At 54.9% G+C, this 17,628-nt stretch overlaps 1 protein-coding gene across 4 annotated transcripts; it reads left to right on the forward strand.

Moving 5' to 3' along the window:
- The first annotated feature begins 3,104 nt into the window (after positions 1-3,104).
- Positions 3,105-16,182, forward strand: ACER1 (alkaline ceramidase 1). 4 transcript variants are annotated; one of them, XM_013200333.3, is made up of 7 exons: positions 3,105-3,441; positions 5,363-5,462; positions 12,164-12,278; positions 12,654-12,792; positions 13,861-13,998; positions 14,619-14,756; positions 15,567-16,182. In XM_013200333.3, exons 2-7 carry the CDS (start codon positions 5,370-5,372, stop codon positions 15,733-15,735), a joined length of 792 nt encoding a protein of 263 aa, XP_013055787.1. In that variant the 5' UTR covers positions 3,105-3,441; positions 5,363-5,369; the 3' UTR covers positions 15,736-16,182. The 4 variants fall into 4 exon arrangements, with proteins under 4 accessions (XP_013055787.1, XP_047910062.1, XP_047910063.1 ...); XM_048054105.2 differs by having other exon boundaries at positions 3,106-3,441; positions 5,359-5,462; XM_048054106.2 differs by lacking the exon at positions 3,105-3,441 and adding an exon at positions 4,971-5,221 and having other exon boundaries at positions 5,359-5,462.
- Positions 16,183-17,628: the final 1,446 nt, after the last annotated feature.

A 17,628-nucleotide genomic window follows, 5' to 3' on the forward strand; every position in this document is an offset into this window, starting at 1 on the left:
CGAATAAGGGGATTTTCTCTCTCCTGATGTACATAGCCTGTACTTCCATCCAAAAGAAGGGAAGAAAAAGAAAAGCCCCTGCTTAGCACCCACACACCCCGCACCTCCCGCTGAGTTACGCAAGCTGAAGTCTGCAGCGTGTACACGGCTGCCCTGAGAGGTGCATGTGACAGATGACAGCACTGGGAGAACTTCCTTTAATTATTACTACTATTGCTGTTACTATTAGCAATTAAACCATTTGTTCTAAACCTGCCTGGATTTCAAAACAAGCACGGGGTGGTCAGATTGGCAAAGACTATTGGGTTGACTGGTACGGCATCCTGCCTGGAGTGAAGATAATAGAGTGCCTGGGTGATTGCTCAATGATGATGGATTAGTGGGGAATTGCTCTTGGACCCTGAGAGCAACACTCTAGGGCCTGACAAGGCTTGTGCCCTGCTCCTCTGGAGACTGGCTTGCACAAGGACAGGACCACGATGTTGTAAAGAGCAGGTGTTGCAGACATTTGAGACTTGGAAGCCACACCTCGCGTGGGGTGCGATTCGTCTTTGCTGTCACTACTGATGCTTTTTGGTTGCCTGGAGCCCCTGCCCTGTGTGGTGAAGAAACACAGATATTTACAGCTCTGCAGATGTGAATAAGAGTGGGTACATTGCTCCCGCTAGGCTGTGCAGCAGCAATGGAGACAAATGCTTTCATTTGGCTGCGCGAACCTCATCCAGCTTTAGCGTGTCTCCTGCTGCTGTTATTTCTTCCAGGCCATGATTTGCTAAACAGCTTCCAAACCAAGCAGAGGCTGCAATTCCTGCCCTGTGGAGCTGTGGATGACAGGGATTATCTAATTGTTCAGCATTAGCAAGGCTCCCAGGTCACTTCCCTGTGTTTTTATACCCAACAGCAAGAGATTGCAGCCCTGGAGCTAAAGGCACGTACCCAGAGCAAAGCAGCCGGCAGCAGGACGGAGCCTGTCTGGGCTGCTTCAGGCCCTTCCTGGACACAGGCAGAGTGAGGGAGCAGGGTGCCAGGGAACCAAAATGCCTGGGTTCCCTTCCCGACTCGCCCGCTGCCTTGCTGTGAGAATTGGGCTAAGTCATTTCGTCTCCTTCCCCCCTGGGGCTCTGACTCACGCGTGCTGAGCAAACAGCAGCTGGGACGAGGGACGCCAGCGCTCCCACCTCACCCTGCCGGCCCCTCTGCCGGCAGTCCCAGCCCCACACTGAGCAGGGCAACGAATGCAGGCACGTGTCTTTGAGCCACAGGTTCTCCAGATGGGCTTTTTAAAGCTAAATTCCCCGTCACCAGCAGTCCAGGTGGAAACCTCCACGCGAGGGGCCGTGGGACAAGGCAGGGGAGGGCCGGGCTCAGTGAGCAGCCGGACCCTGAGGCTGCAGGCTCGGATCCTGCAGAAGTCCCAGCCGCTTCCACTGCCAGCTCCCAGCTGGCCCAGGGGCTTCCCACATCACAGCAACTCCTGCCCCACGAAGCCCGGGATGCTGCCGGGATGTGGAGTCCTGCACAATGGCATCAGTCCTGGGTAGCAAGGAGGGAAGAGCTGAGGGGAGAGGGTGAGGAACAAACCTCCCCTGTGAGGTTTCCCTGTGGATCCGGGGGCAGAAGTGACACATCTGAACAGGACCCCCCCCCCCTCCAGCCCACCCCCCAGCCCCAGGCCCTGCTGGCCACAGGCAGGAGGCTGTAGCCATTAGGTGGAGCCGGACGGAAGACTCACCAGGAAATCAGCCTCTCTCCCTGTGACCTGAACGCTGCTTACTGATGAATCAGGGAAGATGCAGATTCCTGACATCCTCCCCGGTTACTTACTTGCTGTGTAGCACAGGACACATCAGTGATGCTCATGTGCGTTGGTCATGCCAAGGATGCCAGAGGTTTTGGGGTGGGAAAACTCATTGTTTTCAAAGACGTTTGCATGAGCCAGGCATCATGTGCCTAGCGATGACCTGCCTCATTTCCAAATCCCCTCCTCGGTGGAGACTGGCCCTTGGCTGCCTCCCCCCGTGGTGTGAGGGACGAGCCAGCGCTTGCTTCTCGCTGCGATCCCCTGGGGAACCGGGTGCCTTCCTTCAGCACGCGCGCCCATCCGTCTCGTACTCCCGTGGTTCATCTAGGAGCTGGAATCGAATGAGAAGCAAATTCCCCCCCCGAGCTCCTCCAGCACCGTGGTGCAGGCATCCAGGGCAGGGAGCAGCTCGCTGCTCTGAGCGCCTGCATCGAGCCGCGGCGTCTGTCCTAGAAAGACAGCCAGCCTCGACTTAGTCGCATGTAACGGCGACTCAACCGTGTTGTAAGATAAGCTGTTTCAGAGGTTAATTACCCTCTCATTTCAAAATCTATGTGGATTTGTGAGGCTTTTGTAAGCCCTGGCATCTCCCAGGTGAGTTCCTTTTTATAGAAGTATAAAAATAAATGGCTAAGCTTCCCAGAGAGCCAGGCCTCAGGGCAAATCCAGCCCAGGATGCCTGGAAATGTCACAGCAGAGGCAGCTGTGACCCTCAGTAAGGACACAGACAGGGATGGGGACACCTCAGGTCTTGGTTGGACCCTGCCTGGTGATGCTGAGCCCGGTGTCTCCCCTGCTCCAACAGGAGGAGCTGGCCAAATAATAAGCTTTTATGTTTAAGAAAGCAACATGTTTCTTCTTCTCCCAACCCTATGTAGAGGAAAAAGATTTTGGTCTTTGGGAAAAGTATAATCGCTGCCAATTTTCATGGTATCCTGAATGGGATTCCAGAGGAAAAGGTTTGCAAAGCAGTCACCCAAAGGTGTCCCATTCAGCCAATTCTTTAACTAAATAACAAAATATACCAGCTAGAGGAAGTGTGATTTATTTTGGGGAACATAATGTATAGCAGCAATTGGGGAAAAGTTGAAAAGTGGCTCAAATTTAATCCCTGAAAATGAGGCAGCATCAGCTTGCTGAGTGTTTGTTTCTGGGTGAAATTTGTTTTATTGTTTTTTAACCAGATCTCGAAGGGAGGCTGTACAGCTCGGTCCCTCCCTTGGGAGAAACAGGGTTAGGGTTGGGGCGTGTGCGCGTGCGCAGGTAACCTGCCTAGGGGCACGCTGATGATTTCAGACTGCATTTCTACCCGCTCTTCCAACCCTTCCAGCTCACGCTTCTCTGCCCTCCCTCTGTGCCCCTGCCCATTTGGGAGCACAGATATAAACCCTCCAGCCAATATGTTTCCTCTGGGGGACTGGGAGCTTTGCCTGGAGGGTGCTCATGGCTCTCGTCGCATCCCAAAGCTGTCCCTAGAGTCAGAGCAAGGCTATTTCCTGGCGGCTGCTCCCGGTGAGCTCACGCCGTGGGTGCTCCTGCAGAGCTAGGGTGGCCGGGCAGGTTGTGGCTCCAGCTCTGCTGGAAACCTTGGAGCTCCTGACACTTCACCTCTCCGCGTGCTCCGTCCCAAGGGAACACAGGTAAGCTGGGCTGGGGTGAGAGGTGAGCAGTGAGTGAGCGGCCGCTGGGTGCTCTGGGCGCTGCTTTTCCCTTCCCTTTTGCTGCCTCTGCCTCATGTCTCCACCGTCCCCTCGCCACCTCTTGACTGAGGTCAGCTCAGCTGGGAGATGGGCTTTACCCTCTTGGGTCTGATTCTGCTCTTACCCGGTGCAACCGCTTGCACTGCTGTAAGCACGTAACGCAGAACACCGGGGATCGGGAGAGGGTCGCTGCGGTGCAGATGAGCACGCGGAAACACGGATCACAAAGAGTCAGACCTCAGCCCAATCTGCCTGCCGTCTACTTCGTGCTGCTTGGGGCTCAGCTGCACTGGGGAACCCCCCAGCCTGGATCACCGAGGGGGCATTGCGAACTTGCAATTGGAAAAGAGCAGTGGAGGTTTATCCACAAGTCAGTTTATTCGGTAGAAACAGGAGCCTGTAGACAAGCTTGTTTGTGTTAGTGCTACTCCCGGCTTTCTCCCTTTGAAATTCTTCTTGGGAAGAGAGGCAGAGGAAGCTGCGGTTGCCTCACACCACTGCACACCTACTGCCGCTGCTCAGCTCTGTGGTGTTACTCAGCTGGCACCGCTGCAAACAGGGACTTGGCTGTTTCTCCATAAGAACACCACCAGCTGATGAGTGATTTTAAGATAAACTTCCCTTCCCTGTGCTAGATTCAATGCTGAAAGGGTTTTCGAAGAGCAGAAAGCTCTGTTTTCTGACCCTTTCCGCCTGTGCCTCGGGAGCTCCAGGATGCCGTCGGCGTGGTCGGTGTCACGCTGCCGCCTGCTCCCTCTGCGGAGCCTGCAGTGTGCCCAGGGCTCCACCTGCTCCAGGGATTTTCTGGGGCTCTTGCATACCAAATACCCAGCCACTGGGGTTTGGACGGTGTTCCCAAACACCGCTAAGCTTGGCACCCATCTCTTTAGCTGTCCGTCAGCCTTTAGGACAGCTCTAAAGCCTCAAGGATTTCTAACAAAATGCGGCAAATGAGAAACTTGATGAAAATTTTACTTTTCCAGAGGAATGAAAGAGGGATGAGAAATGATGTGCACATTGAGGATGGGGAAGTCTTTAGCACAGGGAAGAATAATGGAAAAAAAAGGTTAGATTTTTTTTTTTTATAGAATCCTGCTTTTAAATGCAGATTCTGCCCCTGCCAGAGGTCCTGGGGCTCCTGCAGTGCGGAGCCACCCGGAGCATGAAGCTCTGATGCCTTTCACTGAGCTGCAAGGACGGGGCTTGCACAGGAGGCGCACACAAAGGGAAATCACTGCTGGCAATGAGACATCCCCGGGCCTTTGCTCTGTGCCCCAGGACTCTGGGAACACCCAGGGATGATATTGGTGCTCACACCGCGCAAGACGAGCTCCAGCCCTGGGGAGGATGCTAAGAAACGACTAACAAGGACAGAGCCAATGAGCAATAAACCCTGTGGAGCTCCACTCCCAAAAGGTAGCGCACAGCCCATGAGGTGTGGGGAAGTCCTCTTGGCAGCGAGATCTGAGTCATAAAGAAAGTGAAGCAGAGGGAGAAGACAGGGTGACAAGGGCAGGGCTGAAATGGGGAAGCATGATGTGGCAGAGATGACCCCCGCTGAGGGATGTTAATGCCGTGGATGGGGCTGCGACGACCGTTCCCAGGCTCAGAGTTCAAGACCATTTCCTAGGGTGATTTGTTACTCCTGATCGTGAGGAGAGAGCAGGAAATATCTGCAATGTGATACGTGCTGGGAAGAGGATGAGTCTTTCATAGCAGGGTAAGGATGCTGTGCAACACGAGCACGCGCGTGTGCAAGGGGCAGGCAGGCAGAGCGCGTCTCCCCTTTCCCTTTGGGTGTGCAGCGTGCTCCTTCCCCAGCTGCATAACTAACCTGCTCCTCTTCCTTCTGCAAAGGCAGCCCGACGATGCCGAGCATATTCTCCTACCAGAGCGCCGAAGTCGACTGGTGTGAAGGCAACTTTGAGCACTCGACAGTCATTGCAGAGTACTACAACACCGTGAGTGCAGGCGCGTCCAAGGGGCAGGCGGGGGCGTGAAGGGGGACGGCTGGGGGCACCCAGGAGCTGCACCTGGGAGATGAGACAGGGCAGCCTTTTTTCCTCTCCTGCTGCTTGCTCCTCTGAATGTGCCTGTGTTGGAGGGTGTTTGTGCGGGGAACGTTTTCTGAGCTTCAGGTGAATCACAGGGCTTTCGTTGCGTACTGCAGGCAGCTGCCCACCAAGCGGGCTGGGGCTGGGGATCCTTTGGGCACGCGTGGGGCTGAGTTCCCACTGAGCAGTCTGGCAGTGCTCCTTAGCCCAGATTTGTGAGATCCTGTTATACCAGTCCTGCAGCTCTCCTGCCAACTGGGGTAAGTCCCATACAGGGCTCATATATTCCAGTTAAATGTACAGGAGTGGCAAAACGAGAGACAGTGCTTGCATGAACCGTGTCGGGCAGGTTGGGAATCCGGAACTCCAGGCAGAGAAAAGCTGACGAGTGAGCCAGTTTCACCTCCTGTGATCCCCTTTGTAATCCAAGCTCCATCTAGCACCAGTCCCTCGAATGCAGCCCCCTGGCTTAAGCGTGGCTGGATGCGCCCGCATTTGTCTGCGGAGGACTCGGTAGATAACCGCTGTCCGCGAGCGCGTCCCTCTGCCTCAGTGCAATTATGGGCTGGCAGGGGTGTGAGGCATGCAGATTTACAACCTTCCAAAGGCCTTGTTTACAACCTTTAGCAATTACTGTCTAACACTAGAACTTCTTGTTTCCCATGGAAATGTCTTTTCCTTTTTTTTTTTTTTTAAATATTTCCTGCTTTTAATAAATTGCCTATAATAATGATAATTCCTCCACCTGAATCCCGCAGCTCCCCAGCTCTAATTGCCCTGCTGGGGTCTCAGAGGAGGGATGCTCACATTGTGTCTAGTCCCTGCTCTTTGAGACAGTTAACAAATAAAGATCTGCTGGTCCAGACCAAATCCTGCTCCCCTCCAGCATCCAGTTGAATGTGTTGTGCTGATACCTGTTCACTGGCACCGCATCCCTGCTGGACGGGTGAAGAGCTGCAGAGCAGGGGGGGGGAGAAATCACTGATACTCACTGCAGCATGTCAAATGTAGCTGGAAATGCCAAATGCCTCTGAGTTTTGGAGTCTCGGTGGCAACACTGGAAAGGGGCTGATTTCTGCAGGAAGTCTGAAAGTGAGGCTTCTAAAATCAGAATTCATGCTGGGAGATACATTTGCCTAAGCTCCAAGTTTAGTACACAGGCAGCATTTTTCAAATGTGTCTTTGGAGCTGAGACCCCATTTTCACAAGGATCATGATTTACACCCAGCCGGTCCAAGTGGCTCAGGATCCTTAGCACACCAAGAAGCATCTCAGGAGCTCAACAAAAGCACTCACGTGTTTGACTTCCCTGCAGCATACTGCTGGACACCAGTCGGTGTGTCCAGATGCATAACTATCTTTCTTGGGACCCAAAGTCCTCCAATTCCCATAAAACATTAACTCTGGGTTGCTGTGTGACAAAGGCTTCTAAATTGTGAGCTGCTCCTGAGAACCTTACCCCGGTGCCTAGTTCCGGACTGAGGTCCCTACTAGCTGCAGCCATCCTCCGTGCCTCCGCACTACGCCGGCATTGAGCCACAGGCTTGTCGGGATGAATTTCCACGTGGCAGGACTCAGACACAGCTTCCCTCCAGGACAGGAAAACTTGTCCAACACACGTCTCCGCGCAGGTGCAAAATAGAGCGATGCTGAGCGATGAGGGCAGAGCAAACCCCGCAGGATTTTTTCTGGTATTAAACTAGCCCTTGTTCCTCCCTGATCTGAACATGGGGCACCTTCTTCCCAGCCGAGAAAGGGCTTCTTTTGTCCCTGTGCTGATCTCCTTCTTGCCAGGTTCACTTTTACCAACCCGAGGAGCTCAGCCAAGTGCCTGTGCAGTGGAGGAGCGGATGGTACCACTCCTGCAGTTTCTGGCTTAAGGTGTGATTCCTGTTTAGGGAAGCAGCAGAGATCGAGACATGCCTTGCACCAGGGCTGGTGTGTGGTCTTCTCTCCAAGCAAAGGGAGAAAAAAGAGCAACCCTACACGAAAGCGCTGCTGTCTGAGCATCTGACAGCATCCCCCAAAGCTACGCCATGCTCAGGGCCAGACCTGGTAACCAAAAGCAGGCAGGATAATCACCAAATGGGCATCACCCCTCAGTCCTCGCACACTGGCTGGCATTGCCTCAGCCTTGCAGCAGCACTGGGGGAGCCCTCTCCGTGCTTCGGGCTCCCTCACACAGCCACGTCCCTTGCAATGTGCCCTAACGAGGGGACTACGGAAATCAGACCAGGCTGAGATCTCCTGCAGGCCCTGCCGGCTGGCAGCATGCTGCAGACCCAGCCTGGGCTCAGGGCACCGTCTCAGATGCGATCTCAACTGCCCTGGTCTCTCTCCCTTCTCTCCTCCATTCATTTGGTACCCACGTTCAGATTGCTTCCTCCCTGCGGCAGGCTTTATGGGCCTTATCTCTCTGCTCTGCCCAGAGACAATTATCTTAATATCGACTTCAGCATCGGCTTGCCAGAGTTTTAGACGAGCTGGGAATCCAGCCAGCTCCTACCCAAGGCTCCTGCACCACTAAACCAACGGGGCTTCCTAATGGAGCATCCCCTGCAACGTCTTCTTCCCAACGCTGCCCGGGGCTCAGGTCGGGTAGCTTTGTGCCAGCAGCAGCAATGTGCTGCTGAGAATTGCTCTGTGCCAGCCGCACTCACTCTCAGCCCTGCTTGGATTGGATGCTTTTCATTAGAAATAAGCACTGGGGGTATGAACGGAGAATGTAAACAATATCATTAAGTCCCTAATAATTAATACTTTGTGGCTCATGATCATACTGCAGTTCAGCAACAAAGTGCCAACTATTTATAGTGACTCAGTGACCCAGAAATTTATTGTCTTCTGGCTGTTTGTAGGAGAAAAGTATTGTGCTACATGAGGGTCATCCGTCAGGGACCTGTCATTCTACCCTCCTTTCTTTCCTGAAATGACTGATGAGGATGCTGGTAACGACTTCTAGATCCTCAGCAGTTTCTGGCAAAGCAGCAGGAGCTCTGACACTGCTGCATATCCAGAGCTCCCGGACACTTCATCGATCAATGCCAATAAGCCCGACTGCAGGTGCAAATCACCCAGATACGCCCAGAGAAGCACTCACTTCCGAGCGTGTCAGAGCCGTGCTGTACGCCCTGGCTTCCTGCACGGCCCTGTGGCGGCACGGACGCCTCCCGTGCTCGCCTGCCCGGCAGCTCCTGTGCAGAAGGGCAGCTCCTCGCCCCGCACGCTGCACGCTGTTCCTGCCCCAAAGCACCGGTGTGACACTGCGATGGCAGGGCAGGCAGCCTCAGCTTTGGCGCGCAGGGCTGGCTATTAGGAACTTGCTATACAGGTCTGGATAGCCTCTGAGATACTCGCTTCTGTCTTTGGCCCCGTGGGCTTTTCTGTTAGCTAAAGCTGGTTTGTTGGCCTTTAAGTGTATGAGTGCGCTCCAACGAGGCTTTTAGAAATATCCTTTCACTGCAGAAAATCACAGGATCAGAGAAGCATGGAGAGGTTTGGGTTGGAAGGGACCTCAAAGCCCACCCCGTCCCACCCCTGCCATGGGCACGACCCCTCCAGCGGCCCAGGCTGCCCCCAGCCCCATCCACTGCACCCACAGCTCCTCGGGGCAGCCTCAGCCAGGGCCTCACCACCCTCAGGGGGAAGAATTTCTTCCTTCTATCTGATCTAAATCTCCCCTCTTTTCATTTCAAGCCCCCCCCCCCCTTGTCCTATCCCTACACCCCCTGACACAGAGTCCCTCCCCGTCTCTCCTGCAGCCTCTTCAGGCACTGGCAGGCCGCTGTGAGGTCTCCCCGGAGCCTTCTCTCTCCGAACGCCCCCAGCTCCCAGCCTGTCTTTGTAGCAGAGCTGCTCCTGCCTCTGGGTGTTATTGAGGTCCTCCTCTGGACCCAGGCTGCTGTTGTCCCCTTGCCATGCTCACAGGGCAGGTAGAGCTCTGCAAACCAGCTCCTGGTGTCCCAGTCCACATCAGAGGCTCGTTCTCACCCTGCTGTGGATGGAGAAGCAGACAGGTTCTCTGCAGGTCTCTCCCTTCCTTTTAGGCTGCACAGTGTGCGTTGCACAGACCCTGGGGCCTTTCCCATGATCCTGTTAATGCACCAGGATTAGAGCCATGTCACTGATCCCAGTCTTGCTTTGCTCCTAGTGAAAGAAGCAAATGCCAGCATAGGCTTGGCTCAGGCACCTGGAGCAATAACTCACACTCATTAGGAAGTGGGACACGGCTGTGAGCTCGCACGGTCATTTTGCAGGGCTCAGTAGCTCTTGCAGGTCAGTCCACGCCTTGGCTCCGGCACCAATCTCTTGTCTCCCGTCCAGGGCAGGCGGAGTGAGGCGCTGCCTCCCTGCCAGAGTGAGCCAGGTACAAGCAGAAGCTGTGCTGGGGGGCTAAGGGTGAGCAGAGACTCTGGAAAAACTTCCCGGTGCTCGCACTGGGAGCAAATCCCTTCCAGCCAAATTAGAGATGGAGATTGCCACATCTTAAAGGGATGATAAAACACAGCATTTGCAAAATCAGGGCTAGGATCCGATGAGTGATGAAGACCCCGTGTCACCCCCGAGCTGCGGTTTTCTAGCGGTTCTCCCCTAAGCTCTGAGCCTGGCTGCTCCGTGAGGAATCACTGCAACCTCCACAACTCTGCTGGCACAGATCCCCCGGTTATCACTCCCTTCTGATATCTGATCTTGCACTTCTGATACGGAGTTAATGAAGCGATAATGTTGCTATCATGTAATTAATGGCACTGTTGCAATGCCCACTGCAGCAGGGATTCAGACCTCCCTATATGCAATCTCAAATTCCTGCATTTCCTCACTTTGTCGTGCGTGCTGGCACTTGCACTGTTGCCTCTTCTGCAAGCATTTGCTCTCTTTTTGCCATCCCCACCTGTTTTCCAAAAGCCTCTTTAACCATTTCACAGGAAAAAAAAAAAAAAGAAGTGTTTGCAACGCAGTTTTTACTTTAATATGCGGTTTGGTTTCTTGATCATTTCCGAAATGTTTGACCTCAAGCATGCAAGTGGGATCAGCACTTCCCTTCTCATAGCTGGAAAGGACACAGGCCTGGATTTGGCTCTAAGCACCTGTAGAAAACCAATACATTTGGCCTGAGAATTGCTATTAATAGGCGCATCAACTCGTTTTGTGAAAACCGCGGTGAAATTCAGGATTGATCTCTGTGTGTTAAAGGGAATAGAGGCCTTACATTAAGTGTGAAATGTGCTTCCCCCTGGAATACGAGAGGGTGTGTTTCATACATATGACAACATCCCTGTGATTTGCAGCCCTCTTACCGTAAACTCAGATCCCACGGGACACCACAAGCCAAGCTTCGATTTTGCAATTTACCTGGAGCACGCCGGGGCTGCTGAGGGGTGAGACTCCAGCTGTGGGGTCAGATTCCAGGCCTGGGGTCTGGGACGGCGTCTGGCTGGAAGATGAAAGGAAAAGGACTGGCAGGGCGAGATAAAAGTCATCCTGGTGGCTGGCCAAATGGCACCACAGCAGATGGCTCTGCCCTGCTCTTCCAAAGCCCCACAAAGCTGCCTGCAGGTAAAACGTGGTACCAGAGCCCCAACCTTCCATGAGCAGTAAAGGTTTCCCCTGGGGAGCCCGAACTTCCCTGTGATATACCCTTTACTGGGTTTGCACAATCAAGCGAAAGTGCCAAGCTAAGAACCCACAGAGGTAAGGGAACTTTCAAACTTCTTTCCCTCATTGCTGCAGGGTGGAGAATGCCTGATCCAGCAGATGGGTCCAGGCTTCGGGCACTCCCTGCTCCTCCCCAGCTCCCACATTTTCCCCATCAGCGCCTGCTGTTCCCTGAAGCATTGGCACTGTCAGCAGCAGGCTGAGCCCCAGCACCATCCCCTCTGCCCCAGACAGAACGAAGCCTGTCAACGAAGCAGTTTTTCAGAGGTAGCAAACAGGGACGAATAATCCTGCTGCGTTCATTTGCAAAGTATGTTCAAAGGAGGTTTATGAGTTCACGTAATTACTGGTGTCCGGAGTCCTTTCCCCTCCAGGCCAGGTGGCTTTGCACCTGCCACCAGAGGGTGGCACCCAGGTCCAGCTCCCACCTCTGATCTCCTGCTGGTCCTGCGCCCGTGCCCAGCACACGACGGTTTCCCTGGCTGCAGCTGGCAGCGTGGCCCAGCTCCACGTGCCCACCAGCCCCTCGCAGTGGGGTGGCTGCTGGCCAAGGGGGGCAGCAGCCAGCTAGGGAGCTTCTGGCACACCCGTGCCACAGGAGATGGCTTCAAACAGCAGAGCCATGGCTTGAATACACTGGGCAGCCAAAGCTGAACCATCATCGGAAAGGGGCACAGCAGCTTCCCCTGGGCTTGCTGTCCTCAGAGGTACTTGCACAGAGGGCACAGCCCTCTGCAGCCACCTGTCGCAGCAATAGCTGCCCTTCCAGTTCCAGCCTTGCGTCTCGAGAAACGCCTCTGCCCTACTCCTGTGCCAAGAGCAATACCTGCCTCCACGCGATGCTTTCCACAAGAGATCAGTATCCTCTTCGCATGGGGAGATACGGAGGCACAAGGTGGGATGGGACTTGCCCAAGATCATGCAATAAGCTGAATGTGCCTCTTGTTTTCCAGATCAGCAATGTAAGCTTCTTTGTCCTTTCGGCTGCCCTGCTCTACCTGAACCGGCAGTACTGCCAGCAGCGCGCTGTGCCCATGTACTTTGTCTCTGGTCTGCTCCTCTGCGTAGGTGAGTGCCAACATCGTGAGATCAGGCAGGTGGCCAGAGTACCTGACCATTTATCCATGATACCTTTAGCTTTGGAGACTGGTTTTTAGTGGCCAAAGCACAGGAACAAGCTGGGGTGGGAAACTGGACAGCCATTTCCGTGTGAAGCCCTGCAGCTCATGGCTCCCACTGGCTGTGGGCACACAGCTTCCAGCCTGGTAAAACCCTGCGGTGCTCTGTGAACAGACTCATTCAGGCCTCCATCCATGCCGAGGTCCATGCCCTGCCCTTCAGGAATGGCGTGTCTTTAGGAATTGTCCCCAAGTACTTCCCAGGCCAGGTTGGCTTCTGCTAGCACAGAGTTTTGCTGACACAAGCTGTCCTTGCTCCTTACAGGTGTCTTCTCCATGTACTTCCACATGACTCTGAGCTATGTGGGACAGCTCTTGGACGAGCTCTCCATCCTCTGGACGCTGGCTGTGGCGTATTCCTTCTGGTACCCAAAGGTTTACTTCCCCAGGTGCATTAAGAGCAGGTACGACTCATTGGGACACAGCTGCTGTCTTCACGAAGCTGTGCAGGAGACTTTGCATGAACGGTTTCAAATGACAGAGATTTGGGCAAGCTGCTCCTTGCAGGTGGTGTGGCTGGAGTGGGCAAGCCTGGGGATGGCTCTGTTAGGAACATGGGGACTGCTCCTGTTTGTGTAAATTTTTGGAGGGGAGCACAGAACCATCTGGGGACATGCAGGACCTGGGGGCTTTATACCAACTAGGAAATTAGTGTTCCTGAGCACTGACATTCAATTACCCACGCTGACTAACTGTCACAGCATCCCCTGCCATCCACAGAGAGCTTTCCCTGAAGGTTAATGGGGTTTCCCACAGGCCAAGCTGGTACAAGATAACACTCCATGTTTGCAGCAGGGCTAGGGCAGCTCAGCAGGATGGATGGGGAGACCGGGCGAGCACAGATCGACAGAAAGAGGAGCTCAGCAGGGGTTTGCTAGGAGGATGCTCCCATCCTGGCAGGCTTGCTGGAGCCTTCTGAGCTAGCCCAGAAGCCGTGCAAAAGCCTGCTCCGAGTCTGCTCCTCCCATGCCAACGAGGAGGTCACCAGGAGTTCACTGTGGAGACATGGCTGGGGGAGGCAGGGAGAGGGGAAGGGACTTGGTAAGGGATTTGCATGTGAAAGGCCTCTCCGAGCCCCATTGTTGTTCAGTCAGCCCGAATCTGCATGTTTGCACTGCCGAAGCCCCGCTTTGCGACCCTTCCCTGTGCAAAGCTCCATGCCTCTGCCTCCACGCCTGTCCCTGGCATCGCCACGACAGGGCACAAGTCGCCTCCTGGGCTGTGTTCCCAGCTCCACCTTGGACTAACCGGGGGACCTTTGGCAGAGCCCTTTTCTGCTCTCTTCTTGAGAAAGAGGGAGCAGATACCCCAGCCTTCCTGCCAGGCCACGTGCAAACAGGTTGGAGGTGCTGGGGAGTGGCTTCCTCTCTCAGGCAACGACCAGGACCTCTCCAATCCTTCACCTGCTGTACTGCGAACCCTGGGGACACTGAAACTCACTCCCAACTCTGTCTACTCTGTCTCCCCTTTAGGAAGCATTTCTTCTGGTTGAGTGGTGTCACCACTGTGGTCAGTACCTTGATGTCCTTCATCAAACCAGCCTTCAACGCCTATGCACTCAACTGCATCGCCTTCCACCTGCTGTACCTGACATGGTGTGAGCTGAAAAAGTAAGGAGGAGGCTGAGAGGTTCATCTGCAGGTCCGCTGCACGCTCCTGGCAGGCTGCCACATAGCAGGGACTCCGCACAGCTCAGTGCACAACAGTGAATGGAGTCCAAGGGTTCTTCAGGCACACGTTGGACTATCAGCTGTACAAAGGATGGGGGCAGCCTGGGAGGGACCTGGGAAGAGGCACAGGCAGGGCTGTGGGCAGTGGGATACAAGAAGGATGTCTGACCCAGGTGCCATGCAGCATGGGGCAGTCGATGGGCCAAGTACATCTTCTCCTCAGCTGCCATCTGCAGCTCGTACCCCTTTAGCCTGGGACTTGGGAGCCAGCATGGGGTCGGGGGGAACCCATCAGGATCCATGGAGAAAGGCAAAGGTGCATCAGCATCTCTGAGCATCATCCTCACCCACAGAAAGTCAGAAACCCTCTCACCAGAGCCACACTTCTCCAGTTCTTGTGGTCTGATGAATAGTCTCCAGCAGAAACCCACTGAGTTCTGCCCTGTTGCATTAGTACCTGCAGCAAGAACTTACCGGCCCTCTTTCACTCACTTTTCTTCCGGCACTCACTTTCACTCACTTTCCTTTCCTTCTCCCTCTCCTCTCACTGTGTCTTCCAGGTGCAATGACAAACGGGTTCACCGGATGGCTGCAGCCATGGTCGTGTGGTGGGCACTGGCCATCACCAGCTGGTTAAGTGACAGGTGGCTTTGCTGGCTCTGGCAGGCGATCAGCTTCCCCTACTTCCACAGCTTCTGGTAAGAGCTCCAGTGGAGAGGCAGGAAGCCTGGCTCAGACATTTCAGGAGCTGAAGGGGCGCGGAGGATGAGGAAGGGCAGGAGGGATGTGATACTTGACGAAGAAGCAGCTGTATCTCTGCCCAGCCCTCTCCCCTTTCCTCTGTCACTATCGATGCTGCTCCTCACCCTGGCCTCAGCCCAAGGATTTGCCTTAATCACTGCTTAATATCCCTTACCTCCTCCACACCAGCCAAACGGTGTTTTGCAAGTGAAATTGTTCTAAAACTACTCCAGCTAAGCTTCTTGCTTTCAAAACACTGCATCTGCTCCCAGGTAGCAACGTCAAGTGCAATGTTCTTTACTTTAATATCCAAACTGAAAGACAGTGATTTGCTTGAGCAAGATGTTTCAGCGCCTGCCCAAGTGTTGCTGTAAGTGCCATGCCCAGCGTGCATTCTCAGATTCATTCTCACAGATCACTGGGATGACTGGGCTGGATACCCAGACCGAGCTAAGCTAGGCAAGGTGAAACGGGTGGTTTGGTCTGGGGTTTAAGTCCCATGTGTCACACCATCCTCTCGGTGCAGGGAATTGCCCAGCCCCAGCCCACAGAGCTCCTCTGGGATTTCCCCATAGGCACGAGCCCTGCAGGACCCGCATTCCCTGCAGCTCTAATGTGCATCATGGGTCTGGAACCTTTGCCGGCTGTTGCCATACCCCCTGGCTGTAGCCTCACAGTGACAGCACCAGCCGTACACCGTCACAAGGTGCATGAGGGGCAGGCTGAGTTACCCTGTCCCACACATGTCTTTTTGGGTTTCTTGCCAGGCACGTGCTGATAGCTGTGTCCCTCCTCTACTGCTTCCCGCTGGTCATCTACTTTGACGTCAACTACGAGATGCCAACATTCAAACCAAAGCTGGGATATTGGCCCAGTGACTCCTGGCCTGTCGTGGTGCCTTACGTTGCCCTGGAGGAGCCCCACAAGCAGTGCTAGAGCCGGCTGCCCTCAGGCGTCCCTCGGGCACGGGGTGCGTGATGTACACACGTGCGTCTGCATGAGGAACACCTCGGCTGTGTGCCTGTTCCTCGGACAAGGGCAAGGTGGCTAGTGGATGGGGCAGGGAGCAGCTGAGGCCTCGTGATGCTGAGCATGGAGGAGGGTGGGAGTCCCCAGTCTTGGAAGACTGCCCAGAGCAACCTCCGGGATCTCCTTCTCCAGCGGATCCCCCCTGAGAAGGGGAGGGAGACCGTGCTTCTTCTGTGTCTTCTGCATTAGTCAAGCTGCGGCACCCCTTGCTGACAAGGGCGCAGCCGAGAAGACAGAAGCCTAACTGGTGACAGATGGGTTTGTTGGGGCTGCTCTAATTATTATTATTAATTTTATTTATTGATGGATGTGGTTTTGCTCAGGAGAGCTGTGCATTAAAGAAATGGACACTGACTTGCACTGAATCCCTTCCTTTCCCCTGACTGCACCATATGCCCCTTTATCTGACAGTCACTCAAGGCAGCCAAAGCTCATTCTGATCTGGGGAAATCCTCCTGAGTGACAGCCCAAGAGGCTCTGCTGGCCTCTTAAGGTGCTCTACCCTAGGCTCTACCCATTCTTCAGCCCCTCCGGCCCTTGTTCCTCCCCAGCTCTGACAGCTCCCACTGTGTAACTTGGACACTCCCCTGCTTACCAAAAATGCTGGCTGGTGGCAGAGGGCGAGGTGAGGAGCTAGAATATTAGATAAATGTGCCAGCACATTTGCAAGGACAGAGAGAAGATGTAAAGCCTCAGAGAAAGACCGCTGCTGTGCCAAGGGTACAGAGCAATACTTTCCAGGTTCTCCCCAAAGCATGATGGCAAAGAAGTTGCTCCTGTGGCTGTGGGATGTGCTGCTGTTCTCCGAGCCTTGCTGCATTACAGGGACAAGTTAAACCATGTCAGGGACCTGGGTCCTTGCACAGTTGGTGGGGACCCTCTGGAGGGCACCAAGAGGCTGGCTAAGAGGCTGAGGTTGGCTCCCTGCAATACAGCCACAGCAAGGTAATGTCACTCTGGGGAACCACAGGCTTTTGGGGCAAAAGTAAAGCAAAAGCAGAAGCACTTTGGGCTTTGCCCCGAAGAAGATGGCGCTGCACAGCCCACTGCAACGCACGTTGCTCGGATGCCTCACGGGTCCCTCTGCAATGGTCCCCAGAGCCACTAGATGGCAAGTTTGGCTCATGAACCCCAGGCAATATTTCATTTTTCACCCTACGCGAGGGCTGAACCCCACAGGCCTGGTTCCCCTACCATCCCTGTCCCCCGGCGGTGGGCACAGCCACCTCTCCACCAGCACAGCCACCACCGAGACAGCGGCCCGGGGCACCCAGGGCCCGGCCTTTGTCTGCCCTCGCCTCCCGCTCCCTCAGTCGGCCTCTTTGTCTCTCCCGCCTGCCATCACTCTTGCCTCTCCCCCATCACCCCGTCTCCCTTTCACTCGCCCTCCCCGCTTCGCTCCCACTTCTCCCCCCGCCTCAGCCCTTTCCCCAGCCCATCACATTCTTCTGCAGCCTATTAATAACTTCTGGGCAATTGCACCGGGTCCCTGCTGGGCCCGGCCCCTCCGCCGCCGCAGTCCTGCGCAGCCACTGAGCGCGCCGGCAGCAAGTTCAAAAGTGCAGCGGGGCTTTCACAGCCCTGCTCCCCGTCAGGGGGTGGAGGAGGCCGCTCGCGAAGAAAGGCCGCGTTGCCAGGGAGCCTGGCACAGGAAAAGGGGGTCACCTTCGCCTCCGAGGGGGACCAACGGAGATGGACGGGCGCCAGCAGCCCCATGGCCTGGGGATGCTGAGAGCCACGCAGGGATGGAGGCTGAGGCACGGGCGAGGAGGGTGAATTACCCCACCGCCGGCTGAGGAG

Source organism: Anser cygnoides, chromosome 27 (genome assembly GCF_040182565.1).
Source record: "Anser cygnoides isolate HZ-2024a breed goose chromosome 27, Taihu_goose_T2T_genome, whole genome shotgun sequence".
Classification (NCBI taxonomy): domain Eukaryota; kingdom Metazoa; phylum Chordata; class Aves; order Anseriformes; family Anatidae; genus Anser; species Anser cygnoides.